Below are 16,223 nucleotides of genomic sequence, written 5' to 3'. Positions count from 1 at the left end.
GAAGGGAAGAGTGAAACAACAAGAGACAATGTACTTATTCAATAAAATCTTACTTTTCAATAGGTACACAATCATGGAGAAAAATTATTTATTAAAAACATTCAATTAATTTATTCCTTGGCTTACAAGTCATTTAAGCCTGAGTTACATGAAAAGGCTCAGATGTGCATTTTATCCTTGTAGTCCCATTTTTCAGCTCAGAAAGTGAATATATATTCCTGAGCACTATTTTTCTTACACAGCTGAATGTAATAGTATTGAGACCATGAAGTCTAGAGAAAAATTCATGATCACTAGAGATAATTTATCAAGAGAAACTGTAGCATAAGCTGCTCCAGCTAAAAATAGTGACAGAGTTGATCAGCTCCCCTAAGGAAGCAAAACCGAATAATTACACTGTAGTGAAAATTATAACTTTTTCACTCATGACAAAGCAAATAAAGGGGCCACTCAAGGATTTGGACTGACACCACACTTTCTTCTTTTTTTTGACACACTGCTGCCATGTGCAGCATAATATCAGTTGGCCCATTCCACTGTGAAATATTAACACATTTTTCAGTGTAATACATTTTTTTACTAATTAAAGGAGCAATTTTGACTGTCCCCTAATGCCAAAGCAGACAGGTACTTTTGTAAATTGTAGCCCTGTGCTGTTATGAATTTTCAAAGAGAAACCACCCAGCTAGTTTTTCCTTGAAAGTTTATTAATCCTTGTGAGGGTATAGAAGTTTGCCGGCTACATCTGCCCATAGGGTTAGGCAGGAGAACTGCATATATTAACTGTTAGATCCCCCTTGAACACTGCTCATATATTTTTTATACAGGATCTGAAAATTCTCTTCCTGCTTTTTAAAGGAAGAGATGCAGTGTAATGACCTGACAATGATCTCTCTTTTCCAAGCTTCCTAAAATACCTAAAGGTCCGCATATTTTCACGAACTGCTTGTTAAAATTGCAAAGGCAAAACAAACAAACAAACAAAACAAAAAACACCTAGGCTGTAAAGGAGGCCCTGCCTCTCGAGGCAAGGGCCGTATAACTGGGCAGACGTGCAGTAGGCAAGAGGGAGGGGGGGCACAGCCTAGGTGCGGAGAGGGGCGGACAATAGGATTAAGGGCCAGTTCAAAACCTGAGCATGAGCCAATGAGACAAGGAAGGCGGCGTCTCTGAGCTCAGGTACTTAGAGGTAGGGCGCAGTGGGGGGAGCACATTTGCAGCCTGGAATCGAGAGCAACAGGCTGACCTCAGCACGGCTGTGCTACAACAGTTTTGCTTTTACTTTCACTTTGCCTCCAGCACGGCTGTGCTGTAAGAGGAGCAGATCAGCTATAGGAGCAGGAACGATTTCTTTGATTACATCATTGGGTAAAGTACAAAGATTTTGTGGCTGATAGGCAAAATGTTTGAGAATATTAATGGTAATTTTGTGTTGCTAAGGTCTGGAAGGTATGCACAATGCTTGCTCTGCATGTTGCTGTATTTATTGAAAGGGCAGCGAGTGCAGGGCTGGTTATCTTTCACTTGTAGCCTCTTAAGAAACGCCATTGAAGGGGTCTGCACATGGTGAATGCATAGGTGGTTAGAGCACATGGCTGGCAGTAGCAGGCTTGGTAGCTCAGTGGTTAGAGCACTGATCTTGTAGGCTTGCTTTACTTTAAAATCGACGTTTTCTATGTATTGCTTTACCCCTGGCTCTCTAAATTGCTAGGAAGTGGGCAGGCTTCATGTCTACCATGCTACCTCAACAACCTGTGGATGTGCTTTGTTATACCTAAGTAATCTGACAATTAAAAGTAGCCAGCATCCCGTAGTTGGGAATTCTGATGATATGTCTATGGGACAGCGGTACGGCATTTGAGTGCTCAGCCAGGTTAACAGGATGTTTTTTATATTAATCCTAAAGGTGATATTTAGTATTCGGTTACCATTTAAAGGGACAGCTGTCCCATGTGCACGTTTATACTGAATTATAAGGGGTACAGGACCCTCAGCTTGATAGATATGATTTAGGCTGCGCTATGCAGCTCTATACAAAGTAAATTAAAATATTAATGAAAGGTCGGCTTACATCTTAGCATGGTATTGTGGTTCTTATTGGAAGGGCTTGCCAGCAGAGGTCAGCGCATGGCAGCGGCCATTTTGGGGAGGTCAGCGCATGGCAGCGGCCATTTTGGGGAGGGGAGGTCAGCGCATGGCAGTGGCCATTTTGGGGAGGGGAGGTCAGCACATGGCAGCGGCCATTTTGGGGAGGTCAGCACATGGCAGCGGCCATTTTGGGGAGGTCAGCACATGGACTTTCAGGATTTTCTTTTACTATTACTTTTCTTTTACTCCCCAGGCCCCCCCCATGCGCCGGCACTCCCGCCTCCCCACGGAGTCCGGCCGCCCCTCCCCCCCCCCCCACCTTCCTCAGCTGCCCCCACCCCCATCCTATTCCCGTCCAGCCCCCCCAAACTTGCCGGGCCCAAACGTGCGCCCCCCCCCCCGGCTGCCCCCTCCCCCACCCACCCCCCTTAGCAGGTGTGCGCACACCCACGTTTGGCTACCTATTCATATGCCCCCCCCCCCCCAAAACTGTGCGGGATCTAACCATTTAATATGTCTACACAGCATGGCTACCACTCAGTTTGCTATGGCTTCTGCCCCGTCCGCACTTATGCCGGACCAGGCTCAGGCTCCAGCCAAGCGAGCACGTCAGAAGCCAAGCAAATTGCAGGAAAACTTCGCGGCAACGCCAGAAGTCGAAAAATGTAAGACCAAGACACAGAGGAATAAGAAGAGGAAATCCGCAAGCACACGACAACCGCGTAGCATCAGCCATTTGGGCTGCTATGTACCGGAGCAGCCCCCTCCACGGGGCATGACCCCTGCAGCACCGACCCCTGCAGCACCGCCACGAGAGAACTTCGGCAATGTTACCGAACGACAGCTGCGTCAGCTCATGGACCAAACCTTGTCAGCGGCTGCTATCCATGGCACGGACAGGGTGAAGGCAATGCTGGATGCCTTAACGCATATCACTAGCCCATCCCCTGGCTCCGTGCCCATCGGTCCACAGCACGGTGGCAGCGGGCAGCTCCAACAGTTCAGCTGGCAACACCCAGCCACCAGCACGTCAACAGACAGCTCATGGACAACACGGGCAACCGCAAGAAGGACAGAACTGTGAGTACCCTGATTTAAACCGGGGCCAGGGTAATGCGCAGGTACCCCCCAACACAGCCCAGTTACCCACCACCAAGGAATGGCAGCGAAGTGTGGCTGGGGGCCACAAAGCGCTCCTACTGACATTTTCGCTGCTATGAAAGCTATTTTCGATAACTGGCATGGGCAGGGTAATGCTAACACTAGCCCAACACAGGAAACAGGACAGTCAGGACGACCCATGGGGGATATTTTACTTGTGACACCAACCCCAGCCACAGCTACAGCTGTTGGAACACCAACCCCAGCCACAGCTACAGCGGTTGGAACAACGGTGGGTCAGCTGGGGACCAATGGGCACAATACCACTGGTAGCTCAGCCACGAATGGCAATAACGCTGCACAATACACATGTACAGTGGGCTCACTAACTGCACATGTGTCAGAGGCGTTAAAAGAGAAAATATGGCGCAGCGAATATGTAGATATATTCGAGCTGCTCAGGAAAGAAGGGGAGGGTTCCGATTCCAATGCCACGAAGCGTGCAAACTCTCAGCTAGGGAGAAACCCTTCATCGCTAAGACGCTAGCTAATTGGTCAGCAGGATTCAGAATTCTGTCATCCATCATAGGTCAAAAATTTCCTGAAAAATGTTGCTACTTAATTGCTTACCAGGACGTCATTTGTGGTTCTTATCGCATGTATGGCGGTATGGCTTGGTTGGAGTATGATGAGCAGTTCAGAAGGAATATGGCTGTGAACCCAGGTTTAGAATGGGATCGCAAGGATATTGACCTCTGGCTCTCAAAAATCACACCGTACCGACAGGTGCAGGAGGTTGTCCCTGGCTTCGCTGGCAATGCATACCAGCCGAGTACATGGTTAACTCCTCGCCAACATACTTTTACGGGAAGATTTCCATTTCGGCAAGGTCAGCCCTTTCGTCAAGGGCAAAGGTGGGGGCAAGCCACTAGATTTAGGGGCGGGGGGACTCCCATCTGTAGGCTGTTCAACTCTGGTTTTTTGCAGATTCGCTGCTGCCTGCAAATTCAGACACGCCTGCATGGGATGCGGTGCAGGCCACCCTCAAACAAAATGCTCAAGGGGAGGAACCATCCCCCACACAGAGCAACAATAAATTCATTAGAGCACCTACCCCCATTAAGATACATAGCTTGCAGGTCTGTTTAAAGGGTTATCAGCCCAAGGAGGCCAGATGGCTATACGAAGGGTTTTCCCAAGGTTTTCACATACCTTTCATGGGGCCAGAAACCGCCACAGAGGCTAAGAATCTGTTATCTGCGAGGAATAATGAAGAGGTCATTGCACTAAAGATCAAAAAAGAAAGCGACATGGGTAGGGTGGAAGGCCCATTCAATGACAAACCTCTACCTCATTTTAGGATTTCCCCTCTTGGGGTGGTTCCCAAAAAAGAGCCAGGGGAATTCCGAATGATTCACCATTTATCCTTCCCAGATGGTGGGTCAGTGAATGATTACTTGGACCCCGAAGCATGCTCGGTCGCCTATGCCTCATTTGACCAGGCATTAGACATGGTGAGGCATTGGGGGCAAGGGGCATGGTTGGCAAAAGCCGACATTGAATCAGCCTTCCGCTTGCTTCCAATACATCCAAGCTGCTTCCATCTGTTGGGGTTTCAATTCCGAGGTAAATATTACTTCGATAAATGCCTCCCGATGGGCTGCTCTATATCTTGCGCCTACTTTGAGAGGTTTAGCACATTTGTGCAATGGGCTGTAGAGCAGGACATCGGGAAAGGGAAAATCATACACTATTTGGATGATTTTCTGTTTACCGGCCATAGGGACACACAGGCCTGTGCGCAAGCCCTCGAAGCATTCACCCGGAAAGCTGACGAATTAGGTATTCCGCTAGCTAAGCACAAATCAGAAGGACAGTCACAAAAATTGTCATTTCTCGGTATTGAAATTGATACTCTGCAAATGGTCACACGCCTACCGCCCGCAAAACTAGAAGCGTTACGCGCCAACATATCTACTACCGAACAATCACGCAAAATCACGCTAAAACAAATGCAGTCACTCATTGGTCACCTCAATTTCGCTTGCAAGATCATGCCCATGGGTCGCCCCTTCATTAGAAGATTGTCCCAAGCCACAGCAGGTATTCGCAGGAGCCATCATTTCATTAGAATCACCAAGGAGCTCAGGGAGGACCTCATAGTATGGAAGACATTCCTAGGGGAATATATGGGCGGACAGTTTGGAGGGACCCCAATCATGACCAATAGGGAGCTGCAGCTCTACCACACCGACGCAGCAGGGAGCGCTGGATTTGGGGCCTATCTGGCTGGGAAATGGTGCGCGGAACGATGCAAGTACAGTGGGAAACATGGATTTACTCAGACATCACTTTTCTCGAATTGTTCCCCATTGTTGCAGCAATACACATGTGGAAAGCATGTTTCCACAACAGAAGAGTGGTTTTTTGGTCAGACAACATGGCGGTTGTACAGGCGATAAATTCTCTCACCGCTCACTCCCCTAGGGTCATTAGGCTATTGCGGGATTTAGTACTGCTCTGCCTGCGCATTAACCTGGTCTTTAAGGCTAAGTACGTTCCGAGGGAAGCTAATGGCATCGCTGATGCATTGTCTCGTTGTCAGTGGTCTCGTTTCAGATTCCTGGCCCCGGAAGCAGAGCATCAACCTTATCGCGTCCCTCCTCGGATTTGGGAATTAGGGTGCCCGGAATCGCCTCCATATGGAGATCGGCTCTGGCAGAGAGTACGGGGAGAGCATATGCACGCGGCTGGAGCTTGTTCCAAAAATTTTGCCAATCAAATAACACGCAAGTGCAGGGGACAATGACAGAGAGAAATGTAATGACAGAGAGAAATGTAACAGAGTTCTTGCTCTACCTCAAGAACTCGGGGGTATCAAGAGCACAGGCAGGGCAACATGTAGCTGCTATTGTTTTCGTCTCCAAACTATGGGGTATAGGCACAATTAGCAACTCCTTTCTCATAAAGATATTAGAGGGTTGGCGGAGACAAGAACCAGTTAGAAGGGACGCCAGAAAGCCTATCACACCAATGCTGCTACAAGCACTGGTAAAGGAGCTCCCCAGCCTAGTTTGGGACAATTATGAGGTAAAGCTATGGACCGTGGCTTTTTCACTAATGTTCTTTGGTGCATTTAGAACAGCGAGCTTATCCCGAGGGCAAAGGTGACCACCAGGGCATCGGATGGGGGTCTCCTGATAGAAAACATAAGGCTGGTTAAGGAGACAGTACAGATCTTTCTCAGGCGAGCAAAAACTGATCAACGGGCAGTAGGTCGCTGGATTACATTATACCCGGCTCATACGGGGGAGATATGCCCCGTAAGGGCTACAACAGAATACCTCAAAGTACGCCTGCTGGGGGGAGGGCCCTTTCTAAAACACAAAGATGGCAACGCGCTATCGCGTTACCAGTTTATCAGTATACTACGCAAAGGCTTGGAAAAGATAGGGGAAGACGCGGGAGCTTATCACACACATTCATTCCGAATAGGCGCAGCATCCTTCGCCAGCAGCAGCGGTTTAAGCGAAGATCAAATTAAGGCGCTAGGGCGGTGGAAATCCGGTAAATTCAAAACATACATACGACCCAATAACCAGACAGCCCAATGAACAGTTTCACTGGGAAACATATAAAGCATATATTTACCGTCCTGTTACACATAACCGTTTTATTTTGTCCATCATAGACTCGTCAGCGGGGAGCGCGAAAGTGATATGGATCATGGGGCACTCGTACATTTATTGGGCGCACATTAGAACCAAGAAAAAGACCTCCAGCGAGCAGATGGGCATACCGCGTAGCAAGGCCAGCTTATTCTGGCTCGGCAAACGAGGGATGAGGTGGGTCCATCTAATGCCTTGCATCCTCCAATACGCCAGGCAACTACCACAGCCTGATATTATCATCTGTCATTTGGGCGGTAACGATTTGGTCGCAGTCAAAAACATTGACTTAATAATCACGACCAAGAAGGACTTGACTGCAATTAAGGCTATATGGCCAGCCGTGGTATTGGTGTGGTCCCACATTATCCCCCGATTGGTATGGAGGGACGCGAGGTCGCATAAAGCCATCGAAAAAAGCAGGTGCAAATTGAACAAAGAAGTGGGGACGTGGTTGAGAGCTATAGGGGGATATGTCATCAAGCATGATGATATTTCGCTCTCATGTTCAGGCATGTATAGGCCGGATGGGGTTCACTTATCAGACGTTGGGGTAGATATCTTCATCCTCGCCCTGCAAACGGCCACAGCAGCTTTAGTAATTAGTGGGGGTAGGAAACAAATAAGGTTTTACTGTTTCCTACTTTGGCGGGTGCCCTCACCGGAGCATAAGGGGATGTATCGCTGCATAGAGGGGAAGTTTTTGGTGTTGGGGGAGGGGGAAGGGGAGGAGCACAGCACCAAGGACTTTGCATAGGGGGAAAGCGGGGGCATGGATATAACTAAGCATGGCGGAGACCGAGATAATGGCCGGTCTGGGGGTGGCCCAATGAAGGCCTGGCAAATAACTAAGCATGGCGGAGACCGAGATAATGGCCGGTCTGGGGGTGGCCCAATGAAGGCCTGGCAAAAGCAATAACCGCGGCCCGCAAGGCCAGGGGTGGGAGGAGGCGGCAGAATACTGCAAGGAGCGGCAGTAGCCACGGAGGCGTTCACGGAGCGGGATGCCAGTGGCGGGTGTTCCCCTTCACGGAGCGGAAGGCGGGATTGGCATTCACGGAGCGGGGTGCCAATGGTATACCACCTTCACGGAGCGGAAGGATGGAGGGCTGCCGTCTCCAAAAAAGCATTGGGGTGGGAAGAACAAGGAAGGTACCGGTGAGGGCGTGGCATTTAGCTAATGCCAATGGCGTTTAAGCTGCCGCAATATAAAGTAATAATGTATAATGTTAATTTTGGCTGTGGCCGTTTCTTCCACTTAATAAAAGTTATCTTGGTTTGCCTACTCTGTTGTCGTGTGGTCAAGGGTGGGAGGGGCGGTCGGCCGTGAGCTATGGCGTGCCAGAGTTAAGGAGGCCCTGCCTCTCGAGGCAAGGGCCGTATAACTGGGCAGACGTGCAGTAGGCAAGAGGGAGGGGGGAGGGGGGCACAGCCCAAGGGAGCTAGGCTAGGTGCGGAGGGGGGCGGACAATAGGATTAAGGGCCAGTTCAAACCTGAGCATGAGCCAATGAGACAAGGAAGGCGGCGTCTCTGAGCTCAGGTACTTAGAGGTAGGGCGGGGTGGGGGGGAGCACATTGCAGCCTGGAATCGAGAGCAACCCTCCCACCACCCCACAGCGCAAGGGGGCACTGGGATTGGGGGGATAAGTCATCACAGCCATAACAAAAGGAACAGCGGGTGCCCTCACCGGAGCATAAGGGGATGTATCGCTGCATAGAGGGGAAGTTTTTGGTGTTGGGGGAGGGGGAAGGGGAGGAGCACAGCACCAGGGACTTTGCATAGGGGGAAAGCGGGGGCATGGATATAACTAAGCGTGGCGGAGACCGAGATAATGGCCGGTCTGGGGGTGGCCCAATGAAGGCCTAGCAAAAGCAATAACCGCGGCCCGCAAGGCCAGGGGTGGGAGGAGGCGGCAGAATACTGCACGGAGCGGCAGTAGCCACGGAGGCGTTCACGGAGCGGGATGCCAGTGGCGGGTGTTCCCCTTCACGGAGCGGAAGGCGGGATTGGCATTCACGGAGCGGGGTGCCAATGGTATACCACCTTCACGGAGCGGAAGGATGGAGGGCTGCCGTCTCCAAAAAAGCATTGGGGTGGGAAGAACAAGGAAGGTACCGGTGAGGGTGTGGCATTTAGCTAATGCCAATGGCGTTTAAGCTGCTGCAATATAAAGTAATAATGTATAATGTTAATTTTGGCTGTGGCCGTTTCTTCCACTTAATAAAAGTTATCTTGGTTTACCTACTCTGTTGTCGTGTGGTCAAGGGTGGGAGGGGCGGTCGGCCGTGAGCTACGGCGTGCCAGAGTTAGGGTTACAAGTGCTGCAATCCATCTTTTAGAGTAAGTATTGACGTTTCATTGTCCACCTTGGTATTTGCAGTTCTTTCTCTTCCACTACAAAAAAAAAAATCTCAAAGCACTTAGACAAACTGTCAGAAAATCTGAATGGACTAAAGTTCTCCCTTAAAGAAAAGATTATATCACATCCCTAAGCAAGGAGAGGCTACTTTCACAATACTAGGCCTAAGGGAACGCATAGAGCACTTTAAATCCCTTTGCAAAGAGAAATTTTTATTCACTTTCCACCAATTAGATTTCCCCTTTTGCCATTATTCATCTTCAATTTGGATAGCTTTCATTGAGGAGATGAGACAAGAATTGTATTTCCTCGTCTTCATCAATGTGAATTACCCGGGAAACTGTTTTGAACGGAGGCGAAAGGCGCAGCTGCGGACCTTAGTACAGCAGGTGGCGCCTCTGAGCCATGCAGCTGCTCTCCCTCCCTCCTTCTCCACCCCCGCGTGCAGGTCACGGCGAGCAAACACGCGCGCGCGCCGGCGCGCGAAGCGAGGAGTTGCTGCCAACCTGTGCCCGGGTCCGTTCAGTCGCGCGGTGCCGTCAGCTGCCGTGGTCGCGTCTCGTGCCTGCTGCAGGCATCCCGACTCCCTTGCAAGTCCAATGCATCCTTATTGCAACCCAGCTGGGAAGCTCCGAGCAGGCATGCTGAGGGGAGCCGCCGCACGCCCTCCTTATTCCTACTGCACCACCAACAGAGGTGGTAAGAGATCCGAGCGAGAGGCGGCCGCTGCCCTTCTGGGGAGCAATTAAGCCCCTGGCAGAACGGTGTCTCTTCAGCATGCTGTTTGGGCTCGGGACTTTTTTCTGATCGTTCCGCGTGGCTTTTCCTTTCGTCAGAAGAGGATCTGATGCTCCGAAAACCCCAATCGAGGATGGCACGGAGTGAGCGTCGCCGCCCCGGGAGAGGCACATTTTGCACAGTTTACTTGTTGAGAAGCGCCTTATAAAAAAAAAAAAAGGAAAAACCCTTGGGTTTGCTTTCTGTCCTTGTCATTCCGAGGCTCCCGCCGATTGAATGCAGTTTTAGACTAGGTTGATTCGCACCCCTCACCCTCCCAAAAAAAAAAAAAAAGACAATAAAAGTGAAATGTCGAGGGCTGCGGCGGAAAGTTGCGCGGACGACCTGGCCAAGGTCTCCGATGAGGAGCTGCTGAAGTGGAGCAAGGAGGAGCTGATCCGCCGCCTGCGCAGGGCAGAGGCGGACAAGATGAGCGTCATGCTGGACCACAGCAACCTCATCCGGGAGGTGAACCGCCGGCTGCAGCTCCATCTGAGCGAGATCCGGGGGCTCAAGGTAAAAAAAAACAAACAACCCCAAAAAAACCCACCGCTGCCTGGGCAAAGTTGTGGAGCAGGCATGCGGCGATCAGCTGGGAGCGCTCGCGCCTCCCCCCCCCCCCTTCTCTTTCCATTTCCCATCCCGCCGATCAACTGTGCTGGGCTTCTCCTGATCGAATCATTATTGGAAATATGCCGTGTTGTGTTTCAACCGGTCAAAAAACAAAACAAAAAACCCAGGAAAGGGCCAGTTGAGTAGTTTCCATAGACAAGCCGTGAGATTTCAGATTGCTGCTGTAGTGTGCCTTCAGCTTCATATATTTTTGATCACCCCTTGTTTTATGTAAACCGACATGATACGAACTCCGTGAATGCCGGTATAGAAAAAACTCAAATAAATAAATAAAATAAAATATATTGGCTAGGATTTGGTAATGAGCCTGTTTTTTATGTGATGTTAGACTAAAAGGGTTATGCACATAAATGATTTCTGTCCCATAGTTTCACAAATAAGCAGTTTATATTTACTTTAAAATCAACCCCTATAGCCCCATCCCCCCCCTGCCCCCCATCCCCCACTAACACATACATATGCTGAAGTAGAGAGCGGGTGGTATTGAAATTTGCTGTAAAATCTCGAAAGCAAAACAGAGTAACATTTAATTTTATAAACACTTTGTTTCTGGGCATTTTTTTGGTTATGATCAGAGACATGAGCTGAGAATGGTCCATGCTTGGTCTTTTAACTGTGCAGTATTGGAGGGGGGGGGGAGAGGGAGGGGGTAGTTCCCTGTCACCCACCCTAAGGACATGCCATGCTAAGTAAAACTAAGGTCCATCAAGCCCAGCATCCTGCAAGTCTAGGTCACAAGTACCTGGCAGATCCCAAAATGTAGACACAAAACAGTTTGAACTCTGTCCAAACTGAGAGGATTAAGCCTCCTATTAAAAAAAAAAAGAGAGAGAGAGAGAAAAGAAAAACTGTCATGGAGCAAAAGGAAAATAAGAGCATGCCTCCTACTTGAATATGATTTCTTGGAGTCCCATTCTCCAAATTTGTAATATTTTGCTATTCTGTATAATAAAATCCAGTGATTGCCATAATCCTATAAAGGAACCTGGCTCCCCGCTGCTTGAGTTGCTGATGGGCTGGGGCAGCCTGGGTACAACTACAACAAGAAGACCGGCCCGCATGGATTAGCATAGTGGTGGCGGCAGCAGGATGATCTTGCTACAGGGGCCAGCCTGGAGGCAACAGTGGTGATGGCAAGCGAGGGAGGGAGGAAGAGGTGATGGGGAGGGGGGAAGGGAAAGAGCCTTGGGGAACAGAAAGAGGCAGGTAGGGGATCTGGGGAAGAAGAAGGGAGAGACATTTGAGAGAGAGATAGAAGGAAGGGAGAGAGGCCGGTGCAAGGCATCATGTCACACTGCCCAGCATCCTGCCTTAATGCTGAACTGTGAAAGCCTGTCCTTTATGTTGAAGATTTTATCTGGTATCAAAGTAAAAATCTTTGTTTATGTAAAGGTTTCCTACTTACAAAGCCTAAAGAAGGACATTTTGCCAAGATCTGGAAAACAAGATTTGCATAAGTTAAAAGGAGAGCAGGGCAATTTACTGAGATGCAGCAGTACTTGCTCTCCCTTTACTGAGGAATTGTTTGGAAAATGTGCTGGGTGTTAAACTTTCTTTCACTTATATTTTTTTTTCCTCAACTGTAACAGCAAAAAAAGAGTAGAGAAATGATATCTACTCTTTCAGATTTTTATATTGTAAATAGTGATAGCCTGTATGCATTAAAAATGCTACTGTAGTTTTTGAGCTTCTCTCTTGCCATCACAATGGGCACATCAAACCAATCATGACAAGACAAGGACCTGAATTATAAAAGGGATTCTACTGTTTTGTGCCTATGTGAAATATGCCTTCCTTCCCCTTTCTAAATCAATCCCAAATACAGTATCCCTAGTGCTGCATGTGTTGCCATTTTTTGGTTCAGCTGGTGTTGATCAATTATTGCTTGAAGTCATTTTTCCACTTAACTGAACATGACTGCTCCCAGAAATTCAGGGGCATTGAAGAGAGAGAGCAGCTGAAAGAACTGAAACATACAGAAAAATCGATTTAAACTTTTGTAACTGGTGCACAGGTTATCTGAATAGTGCCATGTGATACACATGGAGGCTCCCCCCTTTTTTTGTAGTATGAGCAAAATTTGGGCATTGTAGAAAAATGTCTTTGGCTTCCAATTTTTACCCCCAATTGTCTCTGCCCTATAGGGACATTGTTTTATTAAACTGACACCCAATCCCTCCCCACAACTACCAGTGATTTCAAAGGGACAGCATTATTGTTTCAGGCTAAAGGCAGCCTTATGATTAGAGGCTGACATTTATTTTATCACCTGGCTTTTTTTTTTAAAGATTAGTTTTGAACATGCAGCAGTACAAAATTATTTTTTCAAGATTTTATGTGGTATGAAAACCATCCTTATGGTTTTATAGCCCTTATTTATTTTTTGGGAGGTGGGCGGCACGCTGATTTGGATTTAGATTTGTTTCTTAATAACGCTGCCATCTCTGTTCTGCAGCTCAAGCATAATATTGTTTATAAATTGTTGATAGGTTTCAAAGCATCTTGTGCCCCAGGCCAGATGTGTGAACAGTATTTATTGAGTAAAGTGTGTAAAATATTACAGGTAGCCCTGTATACTTCACTTACAAACGTCAAATATTAAATGAAGCCTAAGTAATAAGTAGTGGGAAAGAATACTAAATATGAATACTTTAATTCTTCTCTTTTTCTCCCTTGAGTATATTACAGGCAGGGTAACTAAAACAAAATAGAAGAACATTGCAAATGCAGTTATAACAAAAGCAAAATCTCATTCCCTTCTTTCCCGCTCCCATTACATCACATTTTGTTTTAGGTAAGAGTTTTTTTTCCTTCTTAATCATCATAAGTTAGTTCAAATTGAAAGAATAGCACTGAGCAAAGCAGATCATGGGCTAATTGAAAACTAGGAATGGCATTTGCACTACATTTTTTGACTCCTGGATCTCAATTTATAAAGGGCATATTCCTGCTTTAAATATATGGGACAAATACTGCATAAAGCATAGTGTTATTAATTGCTTAAATATATTTTTGAATGAGTAGCGGTCATTGTGACTGGCTTATATAGAATTACACATGCCTCATTTAGAGGTTGATTTTGAAAAGGACTTAGGGGCAGAAATTGCTGTTTTCTGCATGCATGGGATGCTATTTAAAAGGGCATTGTGCGTGTAAAAAGTATGCGTGAAACCCAATTTTGGGTGTACTTTTACCCCCACTCAAAAGAGACTGTTTTGGAGTCAGGGCAGGGAAAGGATGCACATACACATACGTTCAGTTTTGGAAAGCACGCATGTAAATGCGCATGCAGGAAGTTACCCATGCTCTGAGCAGGGTGTCATTTTCTGCATGTCCATCTGTGTGATATCCGGGACAAGCTGCAGGTTTTCAGAGTTGACTTGCGCTCCCAAGTCTGCTTTGGAAGTTCAGGTTAAAAGCAGGCTGTCTAAAAAAAAATTCCCTCCCTACTGATTTAAGTAAGATGACAAGTTTCAGTCACTGTAAACTGATTGGGATGTCTAATTGTAATTAATACAATTCAGTATTTATATATTTCTATGTTTATTTACTAAGTCACTCTCTTTTAAAGGATGTCAATCAGAAGTTGCAGGAAGATAACCAAGAACTGAGAGACCTTTGCTGTTTTCTGGACGATGACCGTCAGAAAGGAAAGAAGGTGTCCCGGGAATGGCAGCGACTTGGCAGGTTCACGTCTGGAGTGATGCACAAAGAGGTTGCCTTATACTTACAAAAATTGAAAGATCTGGAACTTAAACAGGAAGAAATGATAAAAGAGAACATAGAACTGAAGGAACTTTGTCTTATGTTAGATGATGAGAAGAGCGGTGGCGCAGGCAGCAGGAGCTCCATAGACAGCCAAAACAGCCTGTGCCAATTAAATACCACAACGAGTACTTTCATACGGGACGTGGGCGATGGGAGCAGTACGTCTAGCGCGGGAAGTACAGACAGTCCGGATCATCACAAGCACCATCCAAACAGCAGTCCTGAACATCTTCAGAAACCCAGGAGTGACGGAAGTCCTGAACATCATCAGAAACCCAGGAGTGGCAGTCCGGAACATCTCTCAAAACCTAGGGGTTCTGCAAGCCCTGACCACCAGAAACATCTAAAGGGAGCAAGTCCAGAACATCACAAGACCATGGGAAAAGGTAGTCCTGAGCCACAAAAGCACACTAGTATTAGCCCAGATAATCTCCAAAAGCACATTTTAAGTAGTAGTCCTGAACATTTTCCAAAGCATAGACCTGGTGGTAGTCCGGAACATCAAAAGCACAACAGTGGCAGCCCAGAGCATCTTCAAAAACACACACTGAGTGGAAGCTCCGAACATCTCCAGAAAGCAAGGGGCACAAGCCCTGAGCATCTCAAACAACATTATGGAGGTAGTCCAGAGCATCTCAAACATTTGGGTGGAAGCAGCAGGGAAGGCACTTTAAGGAGACAAGTAGCAGAAGACATGTCACCTCATCACAGGAATGTATACAATGGAATGAATGGTGGGTCAACAAATCTTCAGAAACCACATTTTCAAAGACAGCTGAAGTAAAAGTATTATTACATAGCAATCACTTTTGAGGAGAGTTTTGTTGCTACCTTTACATGATATAACTATTTTGCCATAAATAGCAGAACATCATTCTCATTGCTCGTTTGTGTGTTTAGATATCGGTCCATAATTAGCACCATTTTAATTTTGTTTGCTATGGCAGCTGTTGGTACTTGTCTCTTTGTTCTGACATACCTTATGGTGCACGTTGAGAGCTATTTTTTGATGGAAAGGTTAAAAGTCATTAGTTGTGTTTCTTTTGTGATCAAACTAGATTCTTTTTAATTTGCAAGAGACAAATCTTTTATATTACTTTTCTGATTAGATGTAAAGTAGGTTAGAAGTTGATTTGTGTTTCCCCCTTTAAAATGAACTGAGTGAAAACAGATTAGTAATTTAAAGATGCTCCATCACACAGTGTTAAATTGGTTTTTTAATGTTTGTTGAGTTGCAGGTTGCAGAGGTGATTGTGAGGTGTCTAACCATACTCAGTTTTCATTCTTCTCCTTGGTCTTTGTGTCCATTGAGCCATTTTGAGAGGAAGACATTTTCATAATTCTGAGCAAAGACTGACATTGTTTTTTGCATTATTCATTAAATCTGTCACATGGGGCAATATTGCTTAAGGAATTCATCCGCTTAGGTATAGCATTGTATAAAATTGCGACTCTTACCTAAATATGTTCCCTCTGAATCTGATGTGCTGTGCCTGCTCAGTGTAATACACAACGTTAAGTATTTCTAGCTTGGAAAAATCAAACTACTCTCTTTTTTTTTTCAATCATTACTGGTGAAAAAATGTTCTGTTCTCCGTTGATAAGCAGGGCTGAATTAGCTGTGACATGTAGGTGATATCAGCCGACAGTGCTAAATGGACCCATCTCTCTAGCTCAGTAAAGTTTTACCCCTGAGTATGTGTGAGATTTCCGGCATATGCGTTGTCTTATGAGCCCTTCAGTCTTTTATTGTCTGAGCTTCTGCATGGGCATGTACCCTCCTTCTCTGCTTAATTTGTCTTTTTACTATTTTCTAAAGTTTGCTTC

The 16,223-nt window shown here is 46.8% G+C and overlaps 1 protein-coding gene across 3 annotated transcripts in view; it reads left to right on the top strand.

Moving 5' to 3' along the window:
• The first annotated feature begins 10,022 nt into the window (after positions 1-10,022).
• CCDC85A (coiled-coil domain containing 85A) overlaps positions 10,023-16,223 on the top strand; it is a 69,480-nt gene continuing 63,279 nt past the window's right edge. For all 3 annotated transcript variants that reach the window (XM_029593740.1, XM_029593738.1, XM_029593739.1), the window contains exons 1-2: positions 10,023-10,511; positions 14,200-15,130. In XM_029593740.1, the coding sequence (XP_029449600.1) occupies positions 10,305-10,511; positions 14,200-15,130 (1,138 nt within the window). In that variant the 5' untranslated portion in view covers positions 10,023-10,304. The remainder of the gene's footprint in view (positions 10,512-14,199; positions 15,131-16,223) is intronic.

This window comes from Rhinatrema bivittatum, chromosome 3, assembly GCF_901001135.1.
Source record: "Rhinatrema bivittatum chromosome 3, aRhiBiv1.1, whole genome shotgun sequence".
Classification (NCBI taxonomy): Eukaryota; Metazoa; Chordata; class Amphibia; order Gymnophiona; family Rhinatrematidae; genus Rhinatrema; species Rhinatrema bivittatum.
The sequence above is the reverse complement of the archived record's forward strand: the minus strand, read 5'-3'. Positions and strand labels throughout refer to the sequence as shown.